This window comes from Pavona decussata, unplaced genomic scaffold, assembly GCF_977016875.1.
Source record: "Pavona decussata unplaced genomic scaffold, jaPavDecu1.1 SCAFFOLD_105, whole genome shotgun sequence".
In the NCBI taxonomy this organism is placed as follows: Eukaryota; Metazoa; Cnidaria; class Anthozoa; order Scleractinia; family Agariciidae; genus Pavona; species Pavona decussata.
Window position 1 is genome coordinate 1,527,501 of NW_028145519.1, and position 17,500 is coordinate 1,545,000.

The 17,500-nt window shown below is 37.8% G+C and overlaps 1 protein-coding gene across 1 annotated transcript in view; it reads right to left on the bottom strand.

Annotated features, from left to right (window-relative positions):
• Window positions 1–12,780, bottom strand: part of LOC146471315 (substance-P receptor-like) — a 16,576-nt gene extending 3,796 nt beyond the window's left edge. The window contains exons 1-2 of the mRNA XM_085121053.1: window positions 12,720–12,780; window positions 11,001–11,607 (exon numbers count right to left, since the gene is read on the bottom strand). Coding sequence (XP_084977179.1) covers window positions 11,001–11,607; window positions 12,720–12,780 — 668 coding nt within the window. The remainder of the gene's footprint in view (window positions 1–11,000; window positions 11,608–12,719) is intronic.
• Between the last annotated feature and the right edge of the window lie 4,720 nt (window positions 12,781–17,500).

Genomic DNA, 17,500 nt, shown 5'->3' on the forward strand with positions numbered 1-17,500 from the left:
GTTTTCTACTCAAATTGAGTGATTTTTTTTTTTTTTTTTTTTTTTTGATGTTCAAGTTCTATTTGAGGGAGATGCACATGCACATTGGAGATGTTTGAATACAGGAGAAATATTTCAAGTCAAGTTAGCTTTGGGTCATTTTTCTATTTTCTAATACTGTACTTGTAGCTGATTAATTCAATAAATTAGATTAAAAAGCTCATTTTTTTTAAATTTGTTTTTCCCAGGTTGATAGCTATTCTTGTACACATGAAGTTGTTTTTTTATTTTTGTTTTTGTCTGTATAAACTCAAATTAGGTGCTCAGTTCCATGCCTTTGATATTGATTTAAGAGAGTCAAGATGTCTTTCTTGCTCTCAACTTATCTAAGAATGCATTATAATTTTCCCATTTGTTTTGGAAGGGATAGGAAAAACATGAACCTTTCATAACTTCCTGTCAATCACATTAATCCTTTTGTTTTGAGAGTGCAAAGTGATACTGTTTTGTTCAGGGAAACCACAGCAGTAATGCATGAGTCAACGAACCCCCCCCCCCCCCCCCCCCCACGACAAGATGGGGATCTGGAAAAAACCTTGCTCAAATCTTGAATAATATCCCCACCCCTCGGGATCCTTCATAAACTCAAAGCATTACCTAATACCCCACCCCTGGAGTTTTAGCTAAAACTGTGGGCCCCAAAATTATGTCAAGCACAAAATATGTAACACCTTGCACACCTTTTTACCTGTTTCCTACATGTAAATCCGCTAGCATAGGTGCGGTTTTACGTGTAAAATTTATTTTAGTCTTTTATGTAGGTATATATACAGGTCACTTATGTTGTATTGTAAAACTCCCTGACGAAGTGTGCGTTTGTCACACGAAACGTGTAGGACAAAATAAGTCGTTTTACAACTGTAAGAGTTTGCAGACGTGCTGCTCACTAGTTTTATCTAAAAAATTCTTTGACATTGCAGTCTGTTCACAAATCCCCACCCCCTCGGGGCAGCTAAATCTACTAAACGCTTCCAATGCCCCACCATCTCGGGCATGATTTTGTATCAAATCCCCTACTATTCCCTTGTAATCCCCACCTTGTTCTGGGGTGGGGGGGTCAGGGTTTTCGTTGACTTGTGCATAAATTTCTGGCTCTTATTCTTGATATTGCAAAGTCAACATGACAATCACTTGTGCCTTTTGCTACTTTATATACAGTCATTTCAACTAACGTTGTTGGTTCAAAGCATAAAGCTAAAAGACAAGACCGAAAGTTTACGTGGGATTTTTATGAATAAATAATTCATCAAAATCAGTCATACCTAGAGAAAACAATAGGTTGTAATTAGCAGTACAATGACCTGCACGTGCAGTGATGATTTTGATGAAATTATTCATAAAAAATAATCCCACAAAACATTGCGGTCTTGTCTTTTAGCTTTTTTATTTTGATCCGACAACGTTAATTGAAATAGCTGTATATGAAAACTAGTAATGATCAAAACCGGATTAGAGAGTGCATTTGTTGACCTCAATCCTTAGGTTCTCTCTCCTTTGCCAAGTTGGTGATGATATCATGATCATCTGCCCCTGCAAAATCTGCAGGGGGTGCCATATACATGTCCCAAGATCCTTTCATTCATGGCAATCAAGGTTGACCCCAATCTGTGTAAGGAGTGCGTTCTTTTGATGTAATTGTTGAATGCAATAAATTTATTCAACAGAAGAAAAAAAAAATGTTTTTGCAGTCCCTAGCCATCTGTAGCTGGTTTTTAAAGTTAGTAAATTGCTTGACATAAAATCAAATGTGCAGTTCCAGAAAATATCCATACTCCCCCCACGGAAGGTCTTTTGTTTTGCACCCCTGCTCCCCCTAGGAAATTCCAGTTTAGCTTCATACTTTGCTTCTAAAATTTTGACTTTTAAGACCCCCCTCCCCCTAGGAATTTCCGATGACCTTCTGTGGGGTGGGTGTGGATTTTTTCTGGAACTGCACAATAACACTGTCCCAGTCAAAATCTTTACCAAAAAAATCCATCATGCAGTTAAGGGGTCAGTTATCCCCAGCAGTTTTGTTACACGTTGCTACATGAGAATTCACTTGGAGTAAAGTAAAAAAAAAAACACAACAATTAAGGGATAATGAAATTTTGTGCTGTGCAGTGCTGATGCAACTGGGGAATCAGAGAATTATCTCTGGAGTGTAAATTTCTGTGTGTGAAGGAAACCACTTAATAAATTTTGCATTGCCCTAGTGAGTACATTTGGTCAATCACTATCAAAATCCTGGGGTAGTGGGTTTGAATCCTGCCAAGATCAAAGAGTTTTTCTTTAACTTGCATGGACCACATTTCCTTACTGAGGTAATACGGAGATGAAAATTTAACGGTTTCCATCACCACAAAATTTACACCGCAGATTTTATTCTCTGGTTTCTCAATTTAGGTACAGACCTTGCTGTCCTTAAAAGCAAAATCCCAATTGAAGAAGTCATTAAACACTAAACTGCTGCAGCCTCATCACTCAAATTTATCCAGCTTATGGATAGCACCTCATCTGAGAAGTCCGCCCATTCATTTGTACACAGCAAGATACCTACCATGTATCATTTAATAAGCATTCTGTAAAAATATTCCTTACTTTACTTTTCATCCTCTGGTTTTTCCGAGAAAAAGAAAATGGTAGGTAGAAGAGAATGTAGGTATAGAGAGTTGAGTGTGCATATAACAGTCGTCTTCTGAATTCACAAAATGATGAACAATTAATACTTTGCTTGAAATATTGCAAATTGAAAGCATTTTATTACTTCATTCTTCAAAAAAATCAGTGGTTTAAACTGTTCTTATGCAAATAAAGAAGAGTTTGCATAAACCCAGTGGACAGAATGGAAAAGGAAAATAATATTAGTGTTTTTCCTTAATTGTTTCTGAAAAAGGTAAACCAGACTATGTTATAAGGTGTAGAAAACTGTAGCACTGGTTACTGACGTTACAAAACCCATGAAAAATAAACAGTTATTATAGGGTGATCAAAAGTAAGTAAAAGAAAACAATTAACTTTGGGTATAACATTTGTTATAATGATATGTAAATCACCACAGTGGAATACCAATAATTGTTTTTAACCTCAAAGGGAAACATAATTTTGTTCCTAAAATAGGAGGTAAAAATCTGACTGAAGCAATCCAAGAGAATTTAAAACAACTATTAATTTGTTCAAAGAATTGGGAGTTTCAAATAACTGAGATTGCACTGTAAAAATTAATACCTGTACATATTTCATAATTCATGACTCACTACCAAGTTTTTAAGTTTTCTTTTAATTAAAAGAGATGGCTGATAGGAAGTTTGATGTTTTATCTTTAATCAACAGAAGCCAGGGTTTGGTTGCATTAAACATGGCCTGAATATCAGCCACCTCCTCTCCTCTCAATTGAATAGCTATAAGAATGATTGAGTACAGTGCTCTGTTGCTTATAAACACAGCTAGGCCCAGGCATCCTGTAGCCATTATCTCTGTTGTACTAACCATGCTAGAGCAATAGCCCTACCTGGCCAACTAATCAAATCTTTACTCAGTGAATTTTCTTTTGAGTAATAATGAGATGCCCATTCTATTTGGCTGCTGCCATCATAAACATTTTCGAAAAGGTAAGAAATTTAATACACAACTGGATCTATCGATTGGGAAAGTGCACAGAAACGTTCACACAAGAATGCATAATTTACAAGTTTATGAACTACTTCAACAAGAACGTCCATTAACAAAGTGATTCTTGAGGCGTACAGTGTTTTCATCACATCTACAGGTATGGATCTGTGATGGTAGATAAAAAGCTTACATCAATTTCTTTTTTGTTACAATTTAAACAACAGGTCTTAAACTCTACCAGAAAAGCCTACACCCGCTGTGTGTGGCTTTTGTGCCAAGGCAGTGGCAGATTCTAAAACAATCCAGAGGGAGGGTACATAATTTATGCAGATGAGGGCCTATGATGATTTTTATTTTTTCCCTTTCATGTTTTGAAAGGCCCCCCTCCCCCTCCCCCACCTGATGATGTTCTAAATATTTTTTTTCTGGCACCCCCTCATGAGATATCCTTGCCCACTCCCTCTATCACCCTTTTTAACTTTAAAACCTCCTCTAAAATGGCTGATACAAGCATTTCTGGAGTATTAAAATTTTATTACATTTGCGAACTTATAATTAACTAATAAATTTCACTTTCAAAAATCCTTTACTAAAAATTAAAAGGATAAGGCTCAGATATTCACTGCATGACTCTAGAGAATGCAGTGGTGTTATGTTGTAAATCACATAATATAAATAGCTGTTTGCTTTGCCAAGGAATCGTTCTAATATTCCTTCATGCAAATACTTACATCAATCTAGCCCCATATAACCTCCTTTTTTGAAAAAAAAATTTCACATCATACAAATTTGATTGTAACAAGATATCAATAGATTCTTTTTAAAATTCAATTCTTTTGGAGATGAAATCCAATAACGAACATTTTTTAATGTGGTCTTTATTATAAATACTGCATGCATGGACAGTATTTATGATGCAGTAATTACTAATTTTTTGAGATAATGCTGTTGTCAAGTCAGGTTCAGAGATGCCAAATTGTCCAGAATTTGGAACTCTAATTACTGCATCAGGATTCATCGAGCACACAAAGACAGTGGCCAGGGGGAAGCTGAAAGGACTAATTCTACAGTTGGAGATGCCATTATCTATGGCAATTCTATAAAATGGGAATTTATATGTACTTCTAAGATTCCATGAAAAAACAGACAAACGAATTTAGAAGGTAACTGTGACTAGCTGACTATGAAAATCACAAACATAAAGAATGGATCAGAGCAATGCATGTCCAGAGGCCCTTACCAAACCAATGATATGGTAATAATATGGGGAAAATGAGAGCCATATATGGCCCATATATGGAAAGTAACTGGGTATATTAAATCAAAATATGGGTTTTATAACAAGCATGTACTTTCAACTTACTCCAAGTATGGTGTTTATATGGACACAAAATTAAAGACATCAATAATGTGGGAATAACATGGTTGACTGATTACCCATGTAATAACCACATTATCTTTCATTTTGAGATACAATGTATATAACAGTTATATGGATATAATATGAATGATAACTATAGTTATGTCATATGTGGAATTTATATGGCAGATGTAGCCATGATCGCTACATTACAAATATATCATGCCAATCACCTGGTGTCCATGCTAATCCGATATATGGGATTAAGACAACAAATTAATGCAATCTAGTGTCGGCTGAGGAGGATAAAAACCACACTCCCTCAAGCACATATTGAAAAAAGGATCAGCAATGCTTTGAATCATAATTTGTTCAGGCACAATACTAGGTTTTACAACGAGTTAGAAACAAGAAATTTATATGGTGGAGTCACAACAACAATGCCGGTTGCTCATGACAAAGCGTTGCGCACTGACGATGTACCTGTTCTGTCAGATTACATTTTAAAGGGAATTTGTAACAGAGGGGGAGGAGCAGCCATTATTTTTTTCTTCTTTTGTTAACAGGACCCGGCTAATCATGATTACATGAAAGCATCCAAAAGTTTAGAAAAACATGTCCCCGGCTATAATTATTTTTCTAAAATTTGTGACTATCACTATGATGTCGGAGAGTTATAACTGGAATTTGACAAAGACACCTGCAAGGTTAAGAAAGAGCAGCAATGCGCTTCATGTAAAAATGGTTGGCTGGCTCCACAATGGACAGAATTCCACGCCCTTTCTCGGATAAAGGAAAATTAAGGTACGCGTACAAATTAAAGTGTTTTTGAATCTCCGGCTACTTCTTTAGATGGAACAGCACAACCAGTTGATGACTTAATGCCTAGAGCGCAAAAAAAAAATCCTTCAATAAAGGAAAGCTGAACACAGTGAAAAAAAATTACCGACTTTTCTTCAACAGTGTACCTTTGTGGTTTCTGAGGAGCTAGTTAAAATATACTTAGACAATTTAAAACATCTCCATTTCGATCTCCAATTAGATTTGCGAAATCAAGCAACCGTCGAGAAGCGACGAAACCGAGACCCAATATATTATTGGCAAGAGTTACTAGACCTTACTTCTATCTGGAGTTTTAAAATCTCTTTGAATTTTTGAACTTGACCCTTCAGTTGAGTTACTTGAAAAAACACTCCCTTCCACACACTGAGAAAAAGTTGAAAAATGAAAAGAATGGGCCAATTACCAGTCACCTACAAGAAGCAAAGGGACATGTTTTTGATGAAAATGAAATCATGTTTTGATGAAAATGAAATCATACTAGTTTTACACTCGCTTTTAACATTGTTTAAAAAGACTTAATTTCAGCTCAGTCAAAAATACTCCCACGTCTAAATCTTTGCCGTTATACCCTATTATTTTAAGTATTTGTGTTTGTTCTCTGTAAAGATTGTCACAAATAAATGCTAAAATTAGAAATGTATAAGCTTATGCCAGAAAAACGTGTCAGTTTATATAAACTGTAAGTTTATGTCAACGACACTGTGTAGCGAGACGTTTGTTTGACTGACTATTTTACCTGAGAATAAAATTTCTTAAATGAAGCAAAATGGGATGAGATTAGAAAATAAAACTTCAAGGAAAATAACAAACATGGACCGAAAAAACGAGCTCAAAAGGCAGCTGTAAAGTTAGCAGTAGCTATAAGTTAAATGAGTTGCATGGTCAACACTGCAAGAAAAACAATATCTTGCAAAACGGTAAAGTTTTGTCAACAAAAATATACTGTCACATAAATAGATATAAATATACTCGCCTCTTTGGAGAATAAACAGTCCTTTTGTTTCATTGCTGATTTTTTCGTTCGTTTTAAAACGTTAAGTGGGCGAAACGTTTCACTTCAAGAGGAAAAAGCCAACGTTTCGTCGTGTCGGAACAGAGTATAAAAATGATTTCTCTTCGGCCGCTCTTCATGATGTGGCGTTTCCGCCGCTAGTCGCCTTGCTCTTTTTCCCACTGATGGAAGGCAAAATTGGACGAGATTAGAATATAACTCCAAGGGAAATAATGAACATGGACCAATAAAATTACCTCAAAAGACTACTCTGGAGTTAGCAGTAACTTATTTTATAGTTTATAAGCTTATAAACTGCGTGTCAACACTGCAAGAAATCAATATCTTGCAAAACAGCAAACCAGCAAAGTTTTGTCAACAAAATCACACGAATATACTCGCCTCTTCTGAGAATAACCAGTGCTTCTATTCCATTGCTGATTTTTTCGTTTGTTTTACAACGTTAAGTGACCGAAACGCTCCACTTCAAGAGGAAAAATCCAACGTTTCGGCGCGCCAGATCGGAGTAAAAATGTTCGGCTGCCGGTGACGCTAAATGGAGGAAGGGTGGAACGGCGAAATTGGGAATGGCGGAAAATCACCCCAAATTCTAAAGCAAGGAAAGGCGGAAAATCACCCCATTAAAAAATAAAACTCCCAGGGAAATAATCAACATGGACCAAAAAAAATGATCTCAAAAGACTCCTCTGAAGTTAGCGGTATTTAGCAGCTTCAGCTTAAATTAAACGGCGTGTTAACACTGCAAGAAATCAGGGGCAAGAAATCAAGATCTTGCAAGAGAGCAAACCAGCAAAGTTTTGTCAACAAAATTACATGAATATACTCGCCTCTCCGGACAATAACAAGTCCTATTTATTCCATAGCTAACTTTTTTCGTTTGTTTTACAACGTCAAGTGAGCGAAACGTTTCACGTAAAGAGCAAAAATCCAAGTTTCGTCACGCAGGATCGGAGTAAAATGGTTTCACTTCAAGATTCTGCCAGTCGATTTGTTTCTCCCGCCGCTAGACGTCTTGCTGTTTCTCCCGCTGTCGGTCACATAAATTGACTTTGTATTTTGTTCTCTTCGAAAGATCTTTTTGTTTTCTTAATTAAAGCAGTTGGCGATGCAACTTCCCGCCAAACAAACGCGGGTCGCAGCACGGCTTCACACATCTAAGTTTTCCTGTGGCTGCGTACGGGCGTACGTACGGGCGTACGGATGGACAAAAGTGACGTCATAACCAAACCAAAATTTCTCGCATTCACGGGTTACCAAATTCTCTTAGCTATGGGGCTCCGCACGCACGCCTCCGGCGTGCGCAGCTCCGCTATTAATTTCTACTTTTCCTCTCTCTGTGGTACTATGATCAAGGTATATGCCAGTTAGGTGTGAAGCTTTTTGCTGAGGAATCCTAACTGTTAGGCATTGATTGATCAAATTACTATAGATGCATTATTTCAAAGTATTAATTTCAAATTTCCCTTGCTGTGTGGTACTATGATCAAGGTACATGCCAGTTCGGTGAGAAGCTTTTTGCCGATGAATAGTTGTACGTTGTTCGATCACTTAACAGTAGATGCAATGCCTTAAATAATTATTTATTTCTTTTTTACCTTTGCATGTGATACTGTGGTCGAGATACATATGTCATTTGTAAGCAAATTTAGCGTCATGCTGAAGTGTTCTATCAACCCTGTTCTCAGGAGGAAATTAGACTCTAGGAATGAGGTTAGTATTGTATTAAGCATTGTCATTTATTATGTTGTAACCCATGCCATCAAGTAATTTTGGTATGTTTGTGTGTGATTGAGGAGCAGTTTACAATATTATTTTGACAGTAACTGCATTTTACCAGAAGCTCTTAAGTGTTTCCTATGTTATATCTTTTGGTCTTAGGGTGGATTGTCAAAAATATATTAGCATACCTGTCTTATCCATAATTTTTTTTTGCTCTGGATATAGTTTTTGTGATTGCAACTTATACAAGGACTTTTTTTTCTTTCTTCTTCTGATGCCAAGTAATTGGTTATCTTCAATTTAGGAACACTATTATCAAGTGTCTTTACCAGCAGGGTACAGAAACAAAAATCAATCATGAACTTGCCATCATGTGTAGCTAGGCAAAGAGTATCTCGCTGTTTATTTTTGGCCACTGGACCCTGAGGCAAACAGACTAGATAAAAGCCTGGTTTACACTGCAAGGTTTTTGGGCCCAGCACTCCTAAATTTTGGCATGTGGGGCAATAATTTAGGATACTGTACTCCTAATGTTGCCATGTTAAAGTTAAGTTCATCGGCTTGCGCGCCTAAAACTGCCTTGCAAGGTAGCCTCGGCCTGCCAAAAAATGGGCCAGCGTCCCAAATTCAGCCGCACATGTGCACATGTTTTTCAACAAACAAAAAGGTGTGGTCTGAAAGGTTAGACGCCTCTATGCAAATCAGCAAATCCTATAGCTCCCCCTCCCTGACGGGGCTTCAGCAAAGGGCTGAACGGGTGCCGCAGGCAGCAATTCCCCGCCCTTAATTATTTTATTAAACATCTCTGAATAACTGACAAGAGATAGAACAAAATTCAGTGAACAAAAATAGAAAGGATAAGAGAAGGCAAGCAACAAGAGAAAATGGGAGGGTGGGAGGGGAAAACTTTGCTGCTGCTCAACTTGCAGCCCTCCAAGAAAGGGGCAATTGAAAAGACTGGCACAGAATAAGATGCAAGGTAGGATGGAAATCACATATCATATTTAGGGTAGACTGCAATAATAATGCGGGCTCAATAGTTGTTGCTTGCCAACATTGACCTTTATTTTATGCTAAAATGTCAATAAACCGGTCTCAAATTTCTAGAAGTATGCCATATGAGGGCCTTTAACAGTGATAGTTATCAGTGACTTGTTTTGCATAGACTTTTTTGTTGATATTCTATCACTCAGCAGCCATCAGTAACAACTTCCCTGTCTTTTGTATCTCTATACCTGGCTTCCAGTCTTTCATCATCATGTTATAAGTATAAATTTTTACTTGCAGTTTTAGTTGGTCAATTGTACCTTGTAAGGTGACTCATCTTTCATTTTTTGCTTATTTTTGTTTGCAGAGAACTGCTTCAGTTGATGATAACCTTGCCATTTTTATGCAACTCCAAATTGTTGCTATTGGAGAAGGCTTTGACTCTGACAAACTCTATGTTGCATTTTAAGGAAAGGTTTTGTACAGTATTCCTTACCAGATATCATGGACAGCATTAGGGCCTTGCTGTTGTTGTTTTATAGTTATATTCGACATGGTATATAAAAACAGCAAAGCCATGTTGTCCTTTTTTTAAGGCAGGCTTAGCAGTCATTTTGTGTTTCAGTTTGGTTTGGCAAAAAAGTTAAAGTGAGAGAATAAAATAATGTTGTGTTGTTCACAAAATGTTTCTCTTGTGTATATATTTATCAGTTTCGTGTATTAGGGAAGTAAAATGAGTGTTAATCAACCAGAAAATTAAAACCATTCTAGGGTAAGCAGTAGTTGATTTTAGCCCTCTAATATAGCTGTTTCTGACTCTCTTGAATCTACAGCAGTTTTAAAGTAAAGTGTCCTTGTGGCTATATTGGAGTTGATTCAGCCCTAAATGTGTATTAATTTTGGTAATTATATGGGCTAAATCAGTCACCCATTGTGGCCATTGTTTCCCCTTTATGCAGGTTCAAAATGGATCAATTATGGGGCCATTTTGAAGCATCCTAAGAACCATTTTAGTTCTTGTAAGAGGGCTATTTTACATAATTAAGGACCAAAACACCTCTTATAAAGAATGTCGTTTCAGACATGTTGGTGCCAATTTAGTCCTTTACAGAACGTTTCTTTTGAGTATAAATTGAGCTAAATCGGCCACAAAATATGGGCCAATTTTCCTCCTTTCTGAAGGCATGAAACGGCTCCAGCAGGGCTATTTTGGCCTTCCAATTGCACCATTTCAACCCTTTTAAAAGCCAAAGCAACCTCTCATTTTTTTCCAAAATAGCCCCTCTGTGTCTTCGTTTCGGCTACCTTATGAAGGGCTATTTCAGCCCCGTTTACTGGGGCCAAAACAGCTCCATTTCAAATGGGCTAAATTAGCCCCAAAAATTGTACTGTATTTTACTCACCGAAACGGCCCCATTTTAGGGGCTAAAACAGATCTTTTCGATTTACAGTGATACAGAAAGTGGGAAGAAAATTAAAAAGACTGAAATAAATATGAAGTAACGCTCTAGTGTCCGCTGTGGGTCAAACTTCGGTGCCCAGGTAAACGTGCAATACCACTTGTTGTCTTGCATAGTAAGTCGCGCAATATAGAAATACGGACCGTGTATACACATAGCAACAATCCAGATAGTGGAAATTAACACTTTCAAAACCCTTGTTGTTATCAGTGGACGACGAAACGGGAAAACCACTCCTCGATATCTGTCGATGGCAATAACCACAAGGCTTTGGATGGACACCGCGGTAGAAATGTCTTGAAAGAAGTAGACCAACTTACACAGGATCAAACCCGTTAGTCCGTCTAGCAGCCACCTTCGAGGGCCAGTAAAAATAAAAACGAATTCTCGTGGAATAGCAAACACAGAAATCAGAAGATCGGAGGAGGCCATGTTAACAATAAGAAAATTGGTCGTAGTCCACATTCGTATATTTTTCAAGACGGTGGCGATTATAGCTAAGTTTCCACAGAGCGATATTATCATGATCATAGAATAAACCAATGCCTTGATACATTTTACAGACGTGCTTTCAGGGTACAGCTCACAATTCCTGACTTGGGTTGAGTTAAGCTTGTTTGGTTTTCAGTGCAGCTCAATAAACTTATTGTAGGAACTCTTGATCTTAGCCAACTGACTATGCTAAAGAAGAGCTTCAAGGTACGGTCGGGGTGTGTTTATTTATCTAATGAATCGTTGCCGTGTATGAAAAGAGCACCTGCGGCTAGGTAATAATGATATGCGGTTTTATTCATTCGCGGGCATATCTTGATAGACGGGAGTACTTAATCATAATCCTTTTACATCAGATATATTTCTTTTGTTATTAAATTAATCAGAAAAACTAACGCAGAGAGATTTCGACGTTTCGATGACATCCTGTCAGTTTAGTTTTGTCTACTTACTTATGTAAATTTTCTTTATTTTCTTGATAATGATGACAGGATGTCATCGAAACGTCGAAATCTCTCTGCGTTAGTTTTTCTGATTAATTTAAGGTATATTTCTAGATTATTATTTTGGAAAATACACACCCTTTTGCAAAACGCCCCTCGGGGACCGGGAGCGATGAGAGGCGGCTGTATTTGCAGGCTATGGTGATCATTCTTCTCAGAGATTGATAATGGATAGCTGGGGGCTAATTCAGATCTTCGTCACGTCTCTTTCGCGCTAAAGACAATTAAAGCCGGTTGTAGATAAAAATCGAAATAACACTTATGGTCGACCTGATTAAGTCATTCACTAATTCTCAAGGTAAAGTATATTACTGGGGTTTTCCTTGTACACTTTCCAAACGATTTTTTTTATTTATTTATTTATTTATTTTTTTTTTGAGTTGTGTTCTAAGACGTGACTAACCATTTTGGTCAAATTGAAATGTGACGTATGAATTGACTCAGTGTTCGTTTTTCTCCACTCATTGGGTCATACTTCAATCCACTAGGAGCTAAAAACCATTATAAGCCGGCTGTAGATAAAAATCGAAATAACACTTATGGTCGACCTGATTAAGTCATTCACTAATTCTCAAGGTTAATCCAATTGCAATTTGAGTGGCATTGATTTATCGTACAATCCAAGACGTTATTTATTTAAAGAGCTTTTTGACAACGATTGTCTCTCTGCACTCTAATGATGGTCTTTGTTGACTAAGCTCTCAAAATGTCACAATCAATTTTAGCGGAGACGGTTCGAGACTGTAGGAAGATATTCGAGACATGAGGAATCATTTCGTCAGATAACTCCGGTGAAATTTGAGATAATAGAGACATTTAGTACCAGGCTTTTCGGCAAAAACCTCAGACGGCGAACGGCTAGAGAACACGTGACAAGGCTCTGACGTTACGTTTGCGGTTTTTAACGTGCGTTTTCAACGTGGAGAGGTAGGTTTTCACGCAAGTCATTTACCTCAGCGATTTGAGTCGTACTTTCCAATATTTTGAAACGTAAAAATGTCAGATTTGTATGTAGCAAGTCTTAATGTTGATATTTAGGTGTAAACTAACGCGAAAGAGGGAACATGGAGCTTTATGTTGCTGTATGAAAAACAGCGCTACTGCTGTTCGCAAATTCAATATGACGGCCACTTCAAGTGATCAGTGTAGCTAAAGCGGTAGAAGCCATAAACGTCAAACGCTAAACGCCCAACCTGAAACTGCCGTTTCCGGTTTGCCGTTAACGCAAAAGCTCTGGTGCTAAATGTCTCTAATAGTGTCTATTTGGGGTGGCTGGGAAGGGGTATTAAAAAAAACCTTTCCAAAAATTTCCAAAAAACGACGTGTTTAGCGTAGTTTCGCTCTTTTTCCTCTTCATTTGCCCGCGAAATTGTTGTTTGAAACAAGAGAAAGGACAGTGGAAGTACCCGATTTGGCTCGTTTTAACGAATGCAAGCGAACTGTCAGGAAGCTGTCCCGAGTTCTTTACGTTCATAATCGAGTACTCAAAAGCGCCATGAGATTTAACACCACAGCATATTCGGCTGGAATCGCTGGTGGTACGTGGAATTGCAGCGGCGTTTAACCCGGCTAAGTTCCCAAAAAAAGAATTCGAAGCGGGGACATTTGCTGGCATGCTAGCTAGGTTTGCCATGTAAATTGATCATGCAGTATTCTTCTTCTATTTTGGATGATATGATTTATTTCTTCAATGTACCAGATTAAAGTAGAGAAATTCAATAAATACTTGAGAAAGATTTGCACGGGAACACAAATGATGACAGCGGGTGAACTCGAAGAAGACAACTGAGTCACGTAAAGCAGATTAGGTTGGGAACGCGTACTTCTACTACAAATTTACCACTTGACTTGGAAAGTTTAATAAATTACAGTTATAAGTCGATTTTGGCACAGTTAACCACTTCTAACTCTTATTTCGTGACGACCTTCTCTCATCTATTGCACTCTGAATCCTAAAATAAAGAAACGTTTGTTTGTTAGTTGTTACAAAATCTTGTCATGGTTTTGTCTTTAATTTCTTTGATTTCATTGGCGTTTTTAAGTTAAACTAAGCGAAGCAACTCTCGGGAAATCAAAGAGTTTGTAAACATACTGATTGTCTCTCTTACTTGAAAATAAAACTATTGCTTTGGACACAAAAGATATAATCTGTCTTTATTTATTTTGGCAGTTAAGTCCAAGGTGAAGACATTGACAACAAAGAATAAAGCAATGCATGTTTAATGAGTAATGTCCAATAACTTTATAACGACCTTCTAATTCCTAGTTATGGGAAATGATTTCGAAATTCTCTTTTTTTATCATCTAGTCATTGTAGTTGAGGTTGAAGGTGGCTCATTCCCAGTTCATCGTTGATATCTTTGTACCAGAAACGCAGTCCGCGTAAAATGTCTATCAATCCCTTGCGATATCTACCATTGAATACGAAGTAAATCAGAGGTGTTATCGCAGAGTTAGAAAATAAAACAAAATGCAGCGCAAACCCAAGCTGTTCTATATTACACGGCATTTTCAATTTCCATACAAAAAGACACAAAATTCCATAAATGTAAAGTGGCAAAACGCGAAATACAAAAGGAACCATTATAACGCAGATGTTCTTAATCACCTTAACGTTTTCTTCATGTCGTTTGCGCGAAATAATTGATAAAGACCCATTTTCGATTCGTTCTTTAATTAAATTTAAAATGATTCGAGAATATATAACGGTCAAAACAGGAAATGGTAAAGGAAGAAGAGTAAATAGCACTATCATATATGGTTCCAGTACTTTTTGGGGTCCAAAATCTAGCGACCAATCGCATTTGGTCTTGTTAGTGTTTGACACGAGTTGGTAGGTATAAACGTTTGTGCTGTGTAGGCCCATGGATAACAGCCATACTAGCGCGATGATAACTTTACAGCGTTTTCGTGTTATGGTAGCAGGACGAAATGGTAAAAGGATTCCTCCGTATCTATCAATGGCAATAACTACCAGACTCAAAGTTGAAACAGCCGTTGAAGTGTCTTGGAAGGAATAGCCGAGCTTGCAGGAAATGGAACCCCTAATTCCGTCTATTAACCAGCTCCGAGGACCAACCACGATTTCGGAGAGTTTGATTGGCACAGCAAACGTCGAAATGAGCAAATCTGATGCTGCCATGTTTGCAAGAGGTAGTTGATAGTTGTGTGCATACGTTTGCTCCGTACGACGGTAGAGATGATGACAATATTTCCAAGAAAAGAAGTAACCAGAAGTATGCTGTAAGCCATAATCTTAACAAACTTTATGTTACTGGTATCTTTTGAGAATGGTATGCAATTTTCACCTGTCGTCAGCGCAGTGAATTTTCCAGAGACCGTAGGGGAAACATCTAAAGACGAATTTAAACTCAGTTGGCTCATGGTGTATCGGGCACAAGCCGACTAAGTTGGAAAGCTTGTGTTCTTGACTTGAAGACTAGCAGAATTTTTATTTAAGGGCTGTGAAAAAAAAGATAGAAAGTAAAGAAAATGATACAAGACTCTGCAATGTCGGATATCCTTTATCAAGGGTGCACCTTTCCTAAAAACCTATCAGTGTAGATTTCATACCTGAGATGTAAAAGAAACATTACGGCACTTTACTATCAGCTGCCCTCAACATCAAATGAATTGCTTAAGGTTACTTATGGGGAAGAAAGCTCGAATTTTTCTCAAATAATTTTTTTTAGATAATTGTTAAAACAAGAAAGGGATGCAAAGTTTCGTGAAAACAGCCGTTAGAAATCTTAATAAGAACGCGAGCTATCTGAAAAACAAAGTTTTGTAGGAAAAGCGGTGAGCGAGCGAAGGTGTCATAATCCAATTTATGCGGGACTGTGTTGAGATATTACGCGGCAAATTTAGCCGCGATCTTGAATTACCGGCAAATTTGCATATTTTTGTCTACATCGTGTTCATCGCATGTCACGGCGTTGTATGTAAAATTTTCCTGTGAAACAGCGTTCCTTTTTGGATTCAAGCATTGCGTAGAAGGTTGTTATGAAGAAAGCGAAACTAGAAAAGTCACCTTGGGTGACAGTTAGGAAAAAACCCGGCCCAAAGAAGGTCGAAAGATCATGTGACGAAACCAAAAAACTTCAGCTGGCGGAGAGCGACAAGGGTTCTTGGTACAACCAGTCAGATTTTCTACAACTGCCTCGGCAGTAGAGAAATTCAAGAACGAGAAATCGGATAGTGGAGAGTCGAACATCAGTTCGGAGTCCGAAATCGTAGATGCCGGCGACAATCCAGCCACTTTCGCCGTTGTTGACCGGCTGAAAATAAGCAGCGAACCTCAACACGCAGCCTCGTGTACTGACATGATTGCGGTGAGAAGTGCGTGTCTCGTGTCAACTCCTCTGGGGCTGCCAGTTTCATGTTCTGCGTCTATCTGCAGTTTTCTTCTTTGTTTTGGTTTGGCCGGTGGCTTTTTTTTTCCCATAACGAAATCGCTTTATAATATAATATTACAGTAACACTAAATGCTTACAGAACTCCCCAGGGAATGCTTCTTTGTGTTTGATTGGCCGGCGGCGTGAGCGCGTTGCCAAGTATTTTAACGAGGTGCGAAAACTCGGAAAATGTTTCGAGGCCGAAAACACGGCTTTTGTTTTTGCGCGAATTCCCCATCTTCAAATGAATTAATAGGGTATGTAGATTTGCCAGATTTCAACGAAATTTGGCCAAAATGGTCATCAGATATCACTGCATCAAAGTGTGTTAGGCTTTTACGAAATTCAAAATATTTTTCCCGTGACGTGTTAACATCTGACGGGACTACAAAAATTTTCCATTGTCCATCTTTAGGATGGGTTTTCTCACAAACCAATAGGAATAAAGAAAAAGCCTGACACACTTTGTTAGCCTATTATCTCCTGATTGATATTGTGCAGTCTGTTTGGTTTTGCGCCTTTACGTGAGAGTGGGTAATTCAGTTAAGTACACGTCGCTAGTATTGAGTTTGCAGGCCTCTGAGCGCTTATGTATCCAACAAAATAAAAAAACATTGATATTTTCGCAAACTTCAATTTATCAGCTTTACAGTGATATATAGTTTTCCGTGGTTTTATTGAAAGCAGCGCGCGTACGCTAGATTTCCCTGAAGGCACTCGCGAAACATGGAAGTAACCTTAACAGGCAGCCTTTAATTCAGAGGATCGTTTCAACTTCCATAATAAGTGTAATGTGCTAAAGTGAACTAAACAGAACACGAAGTGAACAACGAGCAGCCATTTTCAAGCACATGTTTAACACATGTAAACTTGTGATTGCAAACACGCAAAAGTTTTGAACGTTAAGATATTTTCAGAATCAAGCAAATGTTATTTCTCCTACATTCTCCTTTTCTTAGCGTTTATTAAGACACCATAATTACTTCTGTGGGATCATTATTCACAGAGGTACGAGTTTTCAAATATTTTTATACGAGCCGTCAGGTTGCACACATGAAAGAAATTAGCATATGGTAGCGAAATCGCAAGTGCTTTTTCAA